This window comes from Plasmodium gaboni, chromosome 9 (assembly GCF_001602025.1).
Source record: "Plasmodium gaboni strain SY75 chromosome 9, whole genome shotgun sequence".
Lineage (NCBI taxonomy): Eukaryota > Apicomplexa > Aconoidasida > Haemosporida > Plasmodiidae > Plasmodium > Plasmodium gaboni.
Window position 1 is genome coordinate 227,507 of NC_031489.1, and position 15,058 is coordinate 242,564.

Here is a 15,058-nt window from a genome sequence, read left to right on the forward strand (position 1 = left end):
ATAAAATTTTTATCACTAAATATTAAATTAATATATGGTTTAGAATTTTTCATAGTTAAAGAATTTTCAATAAGCGTACTTGAATTATTACATATGTTATATAACTTTTTTAAATATGAATTAAATTTGTTTGTATAATTATTAATATTTAATAATTCATTATTACCAATATAATGTATAATATTTTCATAGTTACTATGACTTTTCTCTAAAGCTATAATATTAATGTGTTTTTTTAAAGAATCTGGATTCATAATAATATTGTGAAATAAATTAGGATATTGTTCTTTATCTACTTCAATAATTTGATAAATACAATTTTGTTTATTCTGTATATTATTACTAAAGATATAAGATTTTTTTTTCTCCTTATCATATATATAAAACATAAGATATATATAAGTGCATAAAATAAAATCATTCTTATGCTCACTACAATGATAACTATTATTACAATTCTGATTATTATTATGGATAATATTATTTTGCTTCTCCATATTACTATCATTATTTTTATTAATATTATCATTTGTATTTTTATTATTGATATTTTCTTCATTTTTATAAAATATTACATACTTTTTCACCTTATATATATTTACACTTAATGATTTGTTTATATCATCTTTTCCAGTCTCCACTTTTCTATTTAATATATAATCAAAATTAATTTTATTTTCTTGTGACCATTTTTTATAATCTATTTCTTGTATTTCTTCAAATGCTAAAATATTATAAAATGAATTTGGTTGAAATATATTTCTTGCATATCCAGTGAAGAACCATAAACTTTTCTTCTCATTTAAATCTTTTAATTTTTCGATTATATTTTTATTACCTCCGAAAATAAATGATCCTATTTTTTCTTTAATGCCACTTAATAATCCTACCTTATTATTTTCTAATATGGAACCATACATATAATCATTCCTTCTATTTTTTAATAAATCATTCGCTTCACTTAATTTAGTTTTTTTATATTTCATATCATCTTCCTTTTTTCTTTTTATAAAAAGATATTTTCCCCGTGTATAAAATAATGAACCCTTACCATGAGGATATAATACATTCCTACAATTACTAAGAACATTCCTTTTATTTTTTTCTACATTATATGCAACACAAATTTTACTTACAGGGATAAAATATAAAATCAAAAAAATGTATATATATTCTCTCAAGTTCATAATTTATAAGGGATAACAACAATTTATATCTTACATACATATATATATATATATATATATATATATATATATATTATAATAAATATAACATATATATACTTTTCCTTTTTGTACAACAACTTAGCTTATATTTTATAAAATTATATAACTACAATACTTATCAACATTTTATATATAACATAACATGAATTGTTTGAAAAAAAAAAAAAAAATTAAGCTTTTATAATATTCCTTTTTTTTATAACAATATATATATATATATATATGTTTCTTTTTAGGTATACATGTTTTTATATATATACATATTTCATTTCATTTTTTTTTTTTTTTTTATTAAAAAGAAAAATAAAATTTAATGCATCATATTATATATATATAATTTATGTATGAATATAATATAACATAGTATTATAAAATATAATACAATAAAATAATATTATATATATGTATATATTATTTATATTAATATGTGTATAAAAATAAATACCAAATTTATATATTCTTATAATATAATATAAATAAATATTAAATTATTATTATATTTTTTGGATATTTGTAATCGTTCATAAATTTAAGTATTTATTTTTTTTATAAGTATTTAAAATTTTCTTATGAGTATATCTCTATTACATTTTTTACTTATTTAGAAAAACTCTTATGTTTCAATATCTATAAGAAACAATAATATATATTATATAAATTAAACAAAATTACTTTATTTATGTATGACATTATTATATTATTAAATAGAATCCTTTTTCTTGATATATGTAGATTCTAATTATAACATACATTAAAAAAAAAAAAAAAAAAAAAAAAAAAAATTAATATTATCCTGCCATTTTAAAGAACAATAAAGTGACATATATATATTATATATATATATATTAACGTATAATTAAATTCAATTTTTAAGTATAAAAAAAAATATATTTTTTTAAATTATCAACAACGAATTATATGTATATATTATGTACATATTACAAAAAAAATAATAAAAATTAAGTAATTAGGAATAAAATATAAAATTTTCTATTATAAAAACATTATATATATATATTTATTTATATATGTATGTATTTATGTCTTATTGATTTTTTTTTTCAAAACACATAATAGACATTAGTAATAATAACAATTTATTATATTTTTTATAATAATATAAAAACAATACCGAAAAAATTAACATATACCATAATATATGTTTATTCATATTACAATTTGATAAGGAGAAATAATTAAGCGTAATAAATTTATAAACCAAAAAAGCAACATATTATACATACATATATATATATATATATATATATATTTCGATGTGATGGAATTATAAAATAATTATCCTTTTTATATTCATAAATAAGAGTAATAATATAACATATATAATGAATAATCACAATTTAAATAACCAACACAGTTTAAATAATATCCATAATTCAAAAAATGAAATGAAAAATGGATTATTCTTAAAAAAAGATATGGATATAAACAAAAATGATGAAATAACAAAAGAGCTGGAACTAGAATTTGATGAAGAAATAGTTTCCCGTCTACTATGTCTTGTACACAATAAAAATGTCAAACATAAAGTACTAAAAATAAATAATTTAATAGATGAAAATTTATATAATTATATTGTAAATAGCGAAGAAAATAAAAATTATATTAACAATGATCAACATGTGACAAATGAGAAACAAGAAACAAATGGAAATGTGCATAACGAAAAAGAACCATATAATATTCAACAAAAAATGAATAATAACATATCTCAACATTCAATTGAATTAAATAAATTTTTAATCGATCATAATAATTATGATACAACAACTACGAACAACAACAATAATAATAATGATATTAATGATAATAATAATTATTTAAGCAAGAACAAAAAGGAAAATGATCATTTTCACTATAAAAAAAGAAATGATAATATAAACATTTTAGGTGAAACAAATAATGTCCTTTTTCTATGTTATGATGAAACAAATGACGATTGTATTACTTGTGATAAATATAGAAATAATTATATGTCAAATATGCAAATATCTAATAATATTGATATAAATAAATTAAATGATTTGAATGACTATTTTTTTATTCTTGGATCTACTTCTACTTCAAGAAAATATATTTTAAAAAAAAGTAATTTAAATTTTTTATCAATACGTATACATGTTGATGAAAAGAAAATTGGATGTAGAAATAAGCACGACCCCCTTACATTGACATCTAATATATCTATAGCCAAAGGATTGAAATTATTAAGTATGATAAAAAAAGATTCACAATTAAAAGAACAAATTTTTAAGTTAGCTAATAAGAAAAAAATAATATTATTAGTAGGAGATGAAGTTATTTATTGTAATAACAAAATATATGAAAAACCAACAGATCAAAAAGAAGCGACTGATTTTCTTAAATCATATAATAATAATAAATGTTTTAGTTATAGTAGTATTACTTTAATTGAATATGAAACAGAAAAAATTGTCACAGGTATAGACGAATCAATTATCAATATTTATGATATGAATGATAATATAATTAAAAAGATATTAGAGGATCCTTCTATATATTTTTGTGCAGGTGCTTTGAAAATTGAAAATATATATATGCATAAACATATAAATGTTATTAAAGGAAATATAGACAGCATTTTTGGCTTGTCAATAAATTTGTTATTTCATTTGCTCACCATTTTGTGATATTCTTAGTATTTTAATTTATTATATTTCTGTTTATTAATTTTTTTTTTTTTTTTTTTTTATCTGCTTATCATATTTATTTATGATATCTTATTTTTGTTTAATGTAACAATTTAAATACAATTTTATATCATTTTATTATAATAATATATATTCTTTATTTTATATGTTAATGTTTTAAATAAATAAATAAATAAATATAAATATATATATATATATATATATATATATATATATATATATATATATATATATATATACATATATATATATTTTTTTTTTCCCCATTTTTTTAATATAAAAAAAAAAAAAATAAAGTTTTTATATAGACTAATAAAATATTAAATGTTATCCTTATATATCACTGAATATACATAAATAATTTCCTTTTCAACATTTCATAAATTTATATTTCTTTTTTCTAATGTTGGGTTAATATTAGGAGTACTAGGTGATTTGGATCTTCCTTTAGCTAAAAGATTTTGAAAAAAGCTATGTAATGATTGATCTATTTTATCTTTATTTAAATTGTTTTCATTATTTTCTTCTGTATATAAATTATTTTTATTAACAATAACATCAATTTTATTTTTATCCCAAGTTGATACATTTTCATTATTCTTTTTAATTTTATTTATATCATTAGATAAATTTGCTAAGAATTCATTAAAATAAAAATCATCTACAACATTTTCATTTTGTTCGACTATGCTTTTATTTGGTATTGGCTTAATAATAATTGAATCATATGGTTTATTGAAATTTTCAACAAATGTGTTTTTTATTGATTTATTTATTAATTCTATATTATCATATCCTGATGGTATGAATATTTTTTCATAATCATTTAAAATTGGTTTCTCTTTAAAAGGAAAATTATATAATCTATGCATAATATATTTATACAATAATTCTATATTTTTAGGATTCTCTTTATTGATAGTATTGCAATATATTATAGCCGCATGATAATTTATGGCTAGATTACGTAGATAGGAGATGATAACATCCATATATCCTTGATAGGTTCTATTGTTCAAAATTTCATATCCATCAGATTTACAAATAATAAAAAATATTGGGAAGGTTAAATTTATTTTTATTAAGCGTTCTTTGTCCTGACTGACCATATTATTATTATTATTACTAATATTATCATTATTACTATCAGTAATATTATTTATTTTTTCGTGTTTGTCTTTTAGTTCTTCATTTTTATAATCATCTCTTTTTCCCCCCTTTTCTAATATGTTATTTTTATAATCATATATATAATTTTCCATTTTTTCTTTTAATTGATTTAATGTCTTTAAGCTCGTATTAGAATGTATTGCTTCAAATAAAATATACAAGGTATCTATCCAATTATTTATATCAGACATAATATTATAAGGTTTGTATAAATCTGTACATATTAAAATAATTACATTTTGTACATTTTTAAAATTTTTTATATTTTTAATCAATGAATGAATATAAGATGGATGTTGTAAAATCCATATATGGCTATTACTTTTTATATCTTTCATCTTTCTATTTTCATCCATATTTTTTACTTTTAAACAAGCATAATCTAATGGCAAAACTCTATTCTTATTACAATAAAAAGGGTAATCATTCTGTTCATCATTATTTATACATATTTCTTGTAATGCTTTGACTAAACATGATTTCCCTACATCCTTATTTCCAAATATTATTATATGACTATTTTCTAAATTTTCATTTTTCTCAATATTTAATCGTTTTAATATATTATCATATATATTACATGGTTTTTCTTCATCTATATTTTTAGTATTCTTATGTGCATTTTTTTGATCCTCATAATCATATGTATAATAATCATTATTTTTAATATACATATCATTATTATCATCATTGTGTCTATTATATGAATTGCTATTATGACTATTATCACTATTATCATCATTATGAGTATTATTATTATTATTATTATTACTATCACTATTATATTCGTTATTAATATTATACGTATCATCGTTATCACCATTATAATTATCAAAAATATGAATTCCATCATTTATGTGTTTAATATCATTGTCTAATACATAAAGATTATTTTTGTTCAATATATCAATATTATCTTCATCCTTCATTTTAGATTTATCATCCAATATAATTTTTTTTTCCAGATCATTTATTTTATAAGTTATATCTTCTTTTTCTTGATATAATTTATTAGATAAAATTTCTTCATTATTATCTTTTTTTAATACATCCATATTATCTTCCCTTTTAAATTTATTTGCAATTGAAATATGAACATGATTAATATTGCTATGATTATGTAAATTATCATTTTTATTAATATTATCCAATTCAATTTTTTTTTCCTTCATTTCTTCATTTAATAATTTGACTTGTCCATTGATATCAACATTTTTATGATCATATTCTATATTGATAATTGAATTATTAAATGTTAAAGATTCTTTCTCATTCATCTTTATATTTGTAGAATGGTTTAATGTGTTTATATCTTTTTTCTTATCATTTATGTTATTTTTTTTAGACAATACAGAAATGTTATCTTTTTCTTTTCCTTTTATTGTTGCCTTATCCTTATGTTTCACATTAACCTTCGAAATATCCGGCTTAGTTGTACTTTTTTTTTTTAAAAGACCAATTGAACTATTTGAAAAATTCTTATTATCTTTCTTCATTGTGCTTTTATAAAAATGAAATAATCTATACATACATATTTATATAAGAAAAACTTGTGTTAAGAAATTACAAAAAAATAAAAAAAGCAAAAAAGAATTTGCTATAAGAATATAGTAATAAGGTGTTATAATATATTTGGAAGGGAAAAAAAAATAAAAATAAAAATAAAATAAAATAAAATAAAATAAAATAAAAAAAAAGAACGAAAATTTCTGTGTGGCTTATATTTAATAATTCGATACAGTTATTAATAGAGTTATAAAAAATAAATTAAATGAACATCCATAAATGTATTTATATATATATATATATATATATATATTTTATGCCACTTATATTTTTTAAATAAGCTAAAAGAAAAATTAGTGTGAAAAAAACAAAATATCAGCATGGTCTTCTGTACAGGAATGCACACATTTTTTTTTATTTTTTATTTCTATATCATTTAAATTAAAAATATGGGAAAAATGGTGAAAAAAAAAAGAAAAAAAAAAAAAAAAAAAAACCGAGAGATATAAATATATAAATATATAAATATATATATATATATATATTTTTTCTGTTTTATTTCTTCATTGTATTTTTTTTTTTTTTTCTTTTAATGTAGAGGATGCCAAATGGAAAATTTAAAGCTATAATGAATTTAATACATTATAAAACATGCTACAAAAAGAACAAACAGAAAATAAATTATAAAATATATATGTCACAAAAGTGTATTCATATAAAGATCGACCTTAATAATATTTACTCAATTTTTTAAAATATATATTTTATTTAAAATTATATAATAACCCTTTCATTAATATTGGAGAAATAAATATAACTTTGTCTTATAACAACCACACAATAAATAAAAAAAAAAAAAAAAAGAAGAAAAAAAGAATATCACTTTAAAGCTATTATAAATATATATATTTGTATAAACATTTCCATATGAACTAAAGAACTTATATATAATTAGACAAAGACACATTATTCATATATATATATATATATATATATATATATTTATTTATTTATATTTATGTATATGACATTTTTTAATGAAGCCTTCATTTTATATTAAAGAAAATTTTATTCCATCAAAAAAAAAAATTGTAAAACCATAATAAAAGCAACTAAACACATATTATTTCAATATATTACAAATCTTATTTATCTTATTCAAGATTTAATAAATACACCCAGAAATATACAATACCTTATTAACATATTAAAAAGTCTTATATTTTTTTAAAGATATAACACTTTTAAAAATACTACCACACATTATTTTAAAACATCCTATACAACCTAAAAAAAAAAAAATAAATCTCCTAGAATTTATTTAAAAAATATATTTTCTTGAAATATTTCAAAAGAATTCCCTTTTTATTATTTTTTTTTTTATTATTATTATTAATAAAAAATTATTAGATATTTATATAAAAATAATAACATATTTATTTAATATATATATATATATATATACAGTGTTTTATATATGATACATTATATATATATATATATATATATTCAAAAAAAAAAAAAAAAAAATGATAATAAAAAATATTATATACTTTATATAAAATATTCAAATAACATATATAAATATTTTTAATATATATAATTTCTATTTGTATCAATATTTTATGATTAAACCATTTATATAATTTATAAAAGAAATTGAAAATGTAAAATATTAATATGATTATTTTATTAGTCAACGTACCATTTTTTCTTTTATTTTTCTTAGCATAATTGTACAATGAATAATATATATATATATATATATATATATAGTATTGTTTTAAAAATGACCTTTTTTTTTTTTTTTTTTTTTTTTTTTTTTATATATAAGTTGCTATTTAATATTAACTCTATATGCATATTTATATATTTTATTTTTTCCTACATATATATATATGATGTCACTTATAATAGTACTGTAATATATATTATATATAATATATAATATAGAAATATATAATTTGATTGATGTATCTAATAGGAAATTAAAATGCTATACATATATACTATTATATACATATTTATTATAAATTACGACATACACAAAAAATATATATAGATCTATAAATAGTGCTGTTAATAAATAAAAAAAAAAAAAAAAAAAAACAGTTTATAAAAAAAAAGAAAATATATATTATGTGAAATGTATATATGAAAATAAAATTTATAACATTTTAGATATAACACATAAAAAAATAATAACACATATAAATAAATAAAAGCTTTTATGTAATATTATATGATGAGTAATTAATTATAAAATACAATTTCAAATGAAATAATTAAAAAAGGTGGGATTTTTTTTTTTTTTTTTTAATCCGCATTAAAAAGCAATAATTAAATAAAAAAAATTAACTTATTTACATTTGTTATATATATATTTATATATATGTATGTATGTATGTATGTATGTACGTCATATTTATTTTTATTTATTTTATGTGTACACGCAATATTTATATATTTTTGTAAATTAATACATTGTTATCTATATGTTAAAATATTTGTTTTTCGTGTACATTTTTTTTATTTTAATTTTTTTATCTTTTTTTTATATGAAAACATTTAAAAAAAAAAAAAAAGAAAACAAAATATTTTAATATTATTAAAATAAATAATTTATTTTATCTAATTCATATGCTATGTTTGATATTTAGACTATAAAATTTTTTTCATAATTTTTTTATCATTTGGTAATATTTTCATATAAAAATATAAATAAATAAATATATATATATAATATACATATTATACATATTTTACATATTTTACATATTTTACATATTTTACATATTTTACATATTATACGTATTATACATATTTATACATATTACTACATTTTATTGGCTTGAAAAAAAAAAAAAAAAAATGTTGGATACTATTGAAAGTTATATCAAAAATCACAAGGAAAAGGAAAACCTTTATGTTAAGAAAAACGTTTCCATTATTGGTTCTCCTCTTGCTGCTGGTCAACCTCTTGGGGGTGTGCAATTAGCATGTGATGACTTGAGAAAATTAGGTTTACATAATGTTATAGATATGTTAGGATGGAAATATGAAGATATAGGCAATGTAGAGAATGTGTATAATGATATGAAACAAGAAGAAAAACCTAATAATCATATTAACCATATAAACCATAATAATGATAATAATGATAATAATAATTATATTCCTAATGGTGTAATTAAAGAAAAGAAACATGAATTGTCAAATAATAAAATGAATGGACATGTGAACCATAATTTATATGACAATTATGAAGAGAATAATGTAATATCAGCAAACGATAAGTATCAAAATAGTTGTTATTATGATAATATAAGGAATGTAAAAGAAATTGGTATATTCAATAAAAATTTATTTGATACTATGAGCAATGAATTAAGAAAAAAAAATTTTGTATTAAATATAGGAGGTGACCATGGTGTAGCTTTTGGTAGTATCCTAAGCTCATTACAAATATATGAGAATTTAAGAGTTATATGGATAGATGCTCATGGAGATATAAACATACCAGAAACATCTCCATCTGGTAATTATCATGGTATGACATTAGCACACACATTAGGGTTATTTAAAAAAAAAGTTCCATATTTTGAATGGTCCGAAAAATTAACATATTTAAAACCAGAAAATACAGCTATTATAGGAATAAGAGATATAGATGCATATGAAAAAATTATTTTAAAAAAATGTAATATTAATTATTATACTATTTTTGATATAGAAAAAAATGGTATCTATAAAACAATTTGTTCAGCATTAGAAAAAATAGATCCAAATTCAAATTGTCCTATCCATATTTCTTTTGATATAGATAGTGTTGATAATGTATTTGCTCCAGGAACAGGTACTGTAGCTAAGGGAGGATTAAATTATAGAGAAATTAATTTATTAATGAAAATATTAGCTGAAACTAAAAGAGTTGTCTCTATGGATTTAGTTGAATATAATCCATTTCTTGATGAACAAGATAAAAAAGTTCATGGAGATGCATTGCCTATATTGGATAATGCAACAAAAACAGGAAAATTATGTTTAGAACTTATAGCACGAGTTTTAGGATACGATATAGTGTAACATCTAGCGTCCTTTTTATGATACATGTGAATATATAAATATGTGTATGTACATACTCGATTTTTTTTTCATTTTTTTTTAAAAGGCCATACATACATACATACATACATATATATATATATATATATATATGATTATGTTTGTATTTATTTATTTATATTTAAATTCATTTAAAATATTTTATAAAATTAATATTAAAAATGGTATTTTATAGTGCAAAAATAAAAAGGTAAATAAATTTTTCTTACTCGAAAATATGTTTATATATATTAACTAGAAAATAAACTTACAAATATGTTAGACATTAAAAATTTGCATCCTTTTATATAAAGAGATAAACTTATTATTATATGTATTATTTAAATTTCAAATTCATTCTTTAATATTATTATAATTTTAGATTAATTAAATGAGTTTTTTTTAAACACATTAAAAATTGAAAAAAAAAGAACATATATATGTATATAAATATATATAAAAAAAAAAAAAAAAAAAATATAAATATATATGTATATATTATATATAATATTACTATTTATTATATTATTACAATTTATTTGTTTCTTCTTTAAAAAACCACAAAAATATAAATGCATAAAAATATTATTATTCAATGAAAACAAATACTAATTATTAAAAAAAACTTAAAAAAGGTATAAAATATATATATATATAAAATATTATTTTTAAAAACAGAATAAATACAAAAATTAATACAGTCTTTTTTTTTTTATAACATGTATATATAATAATAAGGATATATAAATAAATAAATAAATAAATAAAAGAATAAGAAAATAAATAAATCATAATATATATAATATATATATATATTTATTTATTTATTCAATTTTTTTTTTTTTTATTTTGTGCAGTTATAATATATATATATATATATATATATATATATATATATATACATATATATTTATTTTTTTTTTTTCCTAAAAAATTTTCATTAGCCTTATAATAATAAATGCATATTTTCCTACATATATAAATAGTTTATTTTTTTGGTCTTGAATTTAAAGATATATTAAATACTGTTGAGTTGTTTTTGTTGTATAATATGGAAATAGTCCATTATATACAAATATTTTATTATAAATAAATAAATATATATATATATAAATATATATATATATATATATATATATTTAATTTTAAAGAATAAATAAAGATTTGTCATACTTTTCAATGTCATTTTTATATGCATCACAATTTTCATACAATTTATTATCCACATTGTTACATATTCCATAGTTGAAAATTTTAAAGTAATCATTTTCTGAGATAGGTGCTTTAGATTTTCCAAATAAAGAAAAATCCTCCCATGTAACTACATTATTTTCAGAATTATTATTAATATTATTTGTTGTATTGTTATTTGTTTTATTTTCTTTTTCTTTATTATATGTATCATTATTTATTACCATTTTATTATTTAAGATTTCTTCATTGTTACTACTTTCTCTTCCGGTTGAAGGTGCTGTATTATTATTTACATCATCATTCATAATATAACTGTTTAATGCTTGAGTTCTACTATGTAATACCTCATCGTTATTTAATATAATATTATTGCTCAATGTATTGTTATTAGAATGATTATTCGAAATAGTTCCAAAGAAAAAATCTTCATAATTAAATTTCTCTGCATTATTGTTATTAAACTGATTAAAATTGTCCTCCATATTATTATTATTATTATTATTATATTTCATATTATTATTATATATGCCATCTATATTTGTGCAGTTGTTATATGTAAAATTACTACTGTCTTGTTTATTCGTACTATTTATATCGGTTAACAAATTGTTAGTACTTGAACACCTTCCAAATTTTTCTCCACATGTAGATTCTTCAAGAAAGCCTAATACATTTAAGTTGTCGTTCAAAAATTGTTCTTCGTTGAATTTGCTATTGTCTTCTGCCTTGTTATAATTTTCTAATGATGTATTCATAACAGGAGGAATAATACCATTACCACAATTATTACTATTATTATTGTTATTTATGTGGTTCATATGATTCATATTGAAATTCATAGGGTTCATATTAAAGTTCATGTGATTCAAATTATTCAAATTATTCATATTATTCATATGATTTAGATTCATGTTCATATTCATTGGGTTCATATGATTTAACACGGTCATGTGATTCATGTTTCCATTAATAAAACTATTCATATTCACATTAATATGGTTCATATTATTTATTTGGTTCAAATTATTCATATGGTTCATATTATTCATAAGGTTCATATTATTCATATGATTCATACCATTCATATGATTCATATTATTCATATGATTCATACTATTCATATGATTCATGCCATTCATATGATTCATTCCATTCATGTGATGCATATTATTGAACATCATATGATTCATATGTGCAACACTAGCACTACCATTATTAACAACATTAATATTTGCATTTATATTATTATTGCTCATATTATTCTTAGCATTCTTTATTCCATTTTTTAATACATACTCAGTAGGCGTATTATTATTAGCATTATTAGAACTTATAACCGCTGCACCTTTTTTATTACATTCATATGAATTGTCAGTATTACTATCATTTAATAATTGAGGATCAATTGTTTCAGTAATATCATAAATTCCATCATCTTCTGTCAATGCATTAACTTTATTAAAATATATTTCTTTCTTCTTTGGAAATATACAATAGGTTTCGTTCCTTTTACTTGAATCCACATTATTATTAATATGATTACTACTATTACTACTATTGCTATTAATATGATGATTCATATTATTACTATTGCTGTTGTGGCTATTATTGCTATTATTGCTGTTGTGGCTATTATTGCTATTATTGCTATTATTGCTGTTGTTGTTACTACTATTACTAGAATTCTTTTTCTTCTCATATTCTTGCTTATCACTCTTATTTTTACTAGTACCAATAATAATATTTTTATCAGTTATTTCCATGGGGTTTTCTCTTAATTCATTATGACCATGAGCATATCTACAAAATTGTCCAGAAAAACATTTACCTTTAATAAAACTCTCACATAATGCAGTTTTATATAAATTTTCTGTTGCTCTTAATTCTATATTTGTATGAGCATATTTACATTTTTTATCATTACATAATTCATTTATTTTTAATTTAGGACATAAACTTGTTTTACATAAATTTGGTAATTCTCTTAATTCATTTTGAGCATGAGCATATAAACAAGTTTTTCTTCTTTCACATTTTCCTTTAATATACCAAGGACATATTTTAGTTTTATAAAATAAAATTCGTCTCTCACTTGTATTCACAACATTACTCATATTATCATCTTTCTTTAAATTACGATACTCTTCATTATTACTATTACAATTACTATTATTCTGACCTTGTGGCATCTTCTCTTTTTGATTCACGTTACTACTATTACTATTATTATTATTACTATTATTATTACTATTATTATTATTATTATTATTATTACTATTATTATTATTATTCAAGTACATTCTTTTATCCATATACTTATTATAACCTTTCTTACTTGTATTTACACTCATTTTCTAAAATATACAGATTAATATTATAAGTACACACAAAATACACAAGATACCCTAACGATATATTAATATAAATATATATATATATATATATATTATTTAATTTTTTTATACAATTTATTATTTTCTTTTTTTTTTTTATAAAATTATTATATAAAAATAATACATAATTATATAATTATTAAGTATAAATATAATCAAATATTAATAATTCAAAATATAAATATATATATATATTAAGATAAAAAGGTACATATAATTATATATGTTCCTTTCTTCAATTTTAATTTTTAAAATATAGAACACATTAAAATATATATAAATAAAATATATTATACAAACATATATACATATATATATATATATATATATATATATATATATATTATAAAAAAAAAAAAAAAAAATATTTTAATAATGAATAAATCATATATTAAATATATATTTATTACATTATTTATTTATTTATTTTTTTTTTTTCTTCTCTTGTAATTATAAATAATACATATATGTATTTATATATAAAGGTATATATATATATATATATATAAATATATTATATATATATATATAATCTTTTAAGGATGCTATAAGCATACACATAAATTATAGTATATATATATATATTAATGAAATAACAAATAAATGAAAAAATTAAATAAATCTAAAAAAATAATAAAATAATAAAATGACAATTAAAAATTTTATAATAATTTCATTAGTAACATAAAATATGTAGGTATAAATTTCTTTCTTATTTATACATATATAATATTATAATTGTATATGCTTATATAAGTAAAGAACTTAAAAT

At 17.9% G+C, this 15,058-nt stretch overlaps 5 protein-coding genes across 5 annotated transcripts in view; 2 read left to right on the forward strand and 3 right to left on the reverse strand.

Moving 5' to 3' along the window:
• PGSY75_0906200 (hypothetical protein) overlaps nucleotides 1-1,187 on the reverse strand; it is a gene marked incomplete at both ends in the record, with an annotated part of 1,671 nt that extends 484 nt beyond the window's left edge. Inside the window, one exon of the mRNA XM_018785476.1 lies at nucleotides 1-1,187. This exon is cut by the window's left edge and continues 484 nt beyond it. Within this exon, the coding sequence (XP_018641817.1) occupies nucleotides 1-1,187 (1,187 nt within the window).
• Nucleotides 1,188-2,572: 1,385 nt separating this feature from the next.
• Nucleotides 2,573-3,898, forward strand: PGSY75_0906300 (putative Maf-like protein; the record flags this gene model as incomplete). Its single annotated transcript, XM_018785477.1, has 1 exon — nucleotides 2,573-3,898. One exon carries the CDS (start codon nucleotides 2,573-2,575, stop codon nucleotides 3,896-3,898), a length of 1,326 nt encoding a protein of 441 aa, XP_018641818.1.
• Nucleotides 3,899-4,296: 398 nt separating this feature from the next.
• Nucleotides 4,297-6,618, reverse strand: PGSY75_0906400 (dynein light intermediate chain 2, cytosolic; the record flags this gene model as incomplete). Its single annotated transcript, XM_018785478.1, has 1 exon — nucleotides 4,297-6,618. One exon carries the CDS (start codon nucleotides 6,616-6,618, stop codon nucleotides 4,297-4,299), a length of 2,322 nt encoding a protein of 773 aa, XP_018641819.1.
• Nucleotides 6,619-9,466: 2,848 nt separating this feature from the next.
• On the forward strand, nucleotides 9,467-10,681 carry PGSY75_0906500 (arginase; the record flags this gene model as incomplete). The annotated part of the gene is made up of 1 exon (XM_018785479.1): nucleotides 9,467-10,681. One exon carries the CDS (start codon nucleotides 9,467-9,469, stop codon nucleotides 10,679-10,681), a length of 1,215 nt encoding a protein of 404 aa, XP_018641820.1.
• A 1,163-nt stretch (nucleotides 10,682-11,844) lies between these two features.
• Nucleotides 11,845-14,244, reverse strand: PGSY75_0906600 (putative zinc finger protein; the record flags this gene model as incomplete). The annotated part of the gene is made up of 1 exon (XM_018785480.1): nucleotides 11,845-14,244. One exon carries the CDS (start codon nucleotides 14,242-14,244, stop codon nucleotides 11,845-11,847), a length of 2,400 nt encoding a protein of 799 aa, XP_018641821.1.
• Nucleotides 14,245-15,058: the final 814 nt, after the last annotated feature.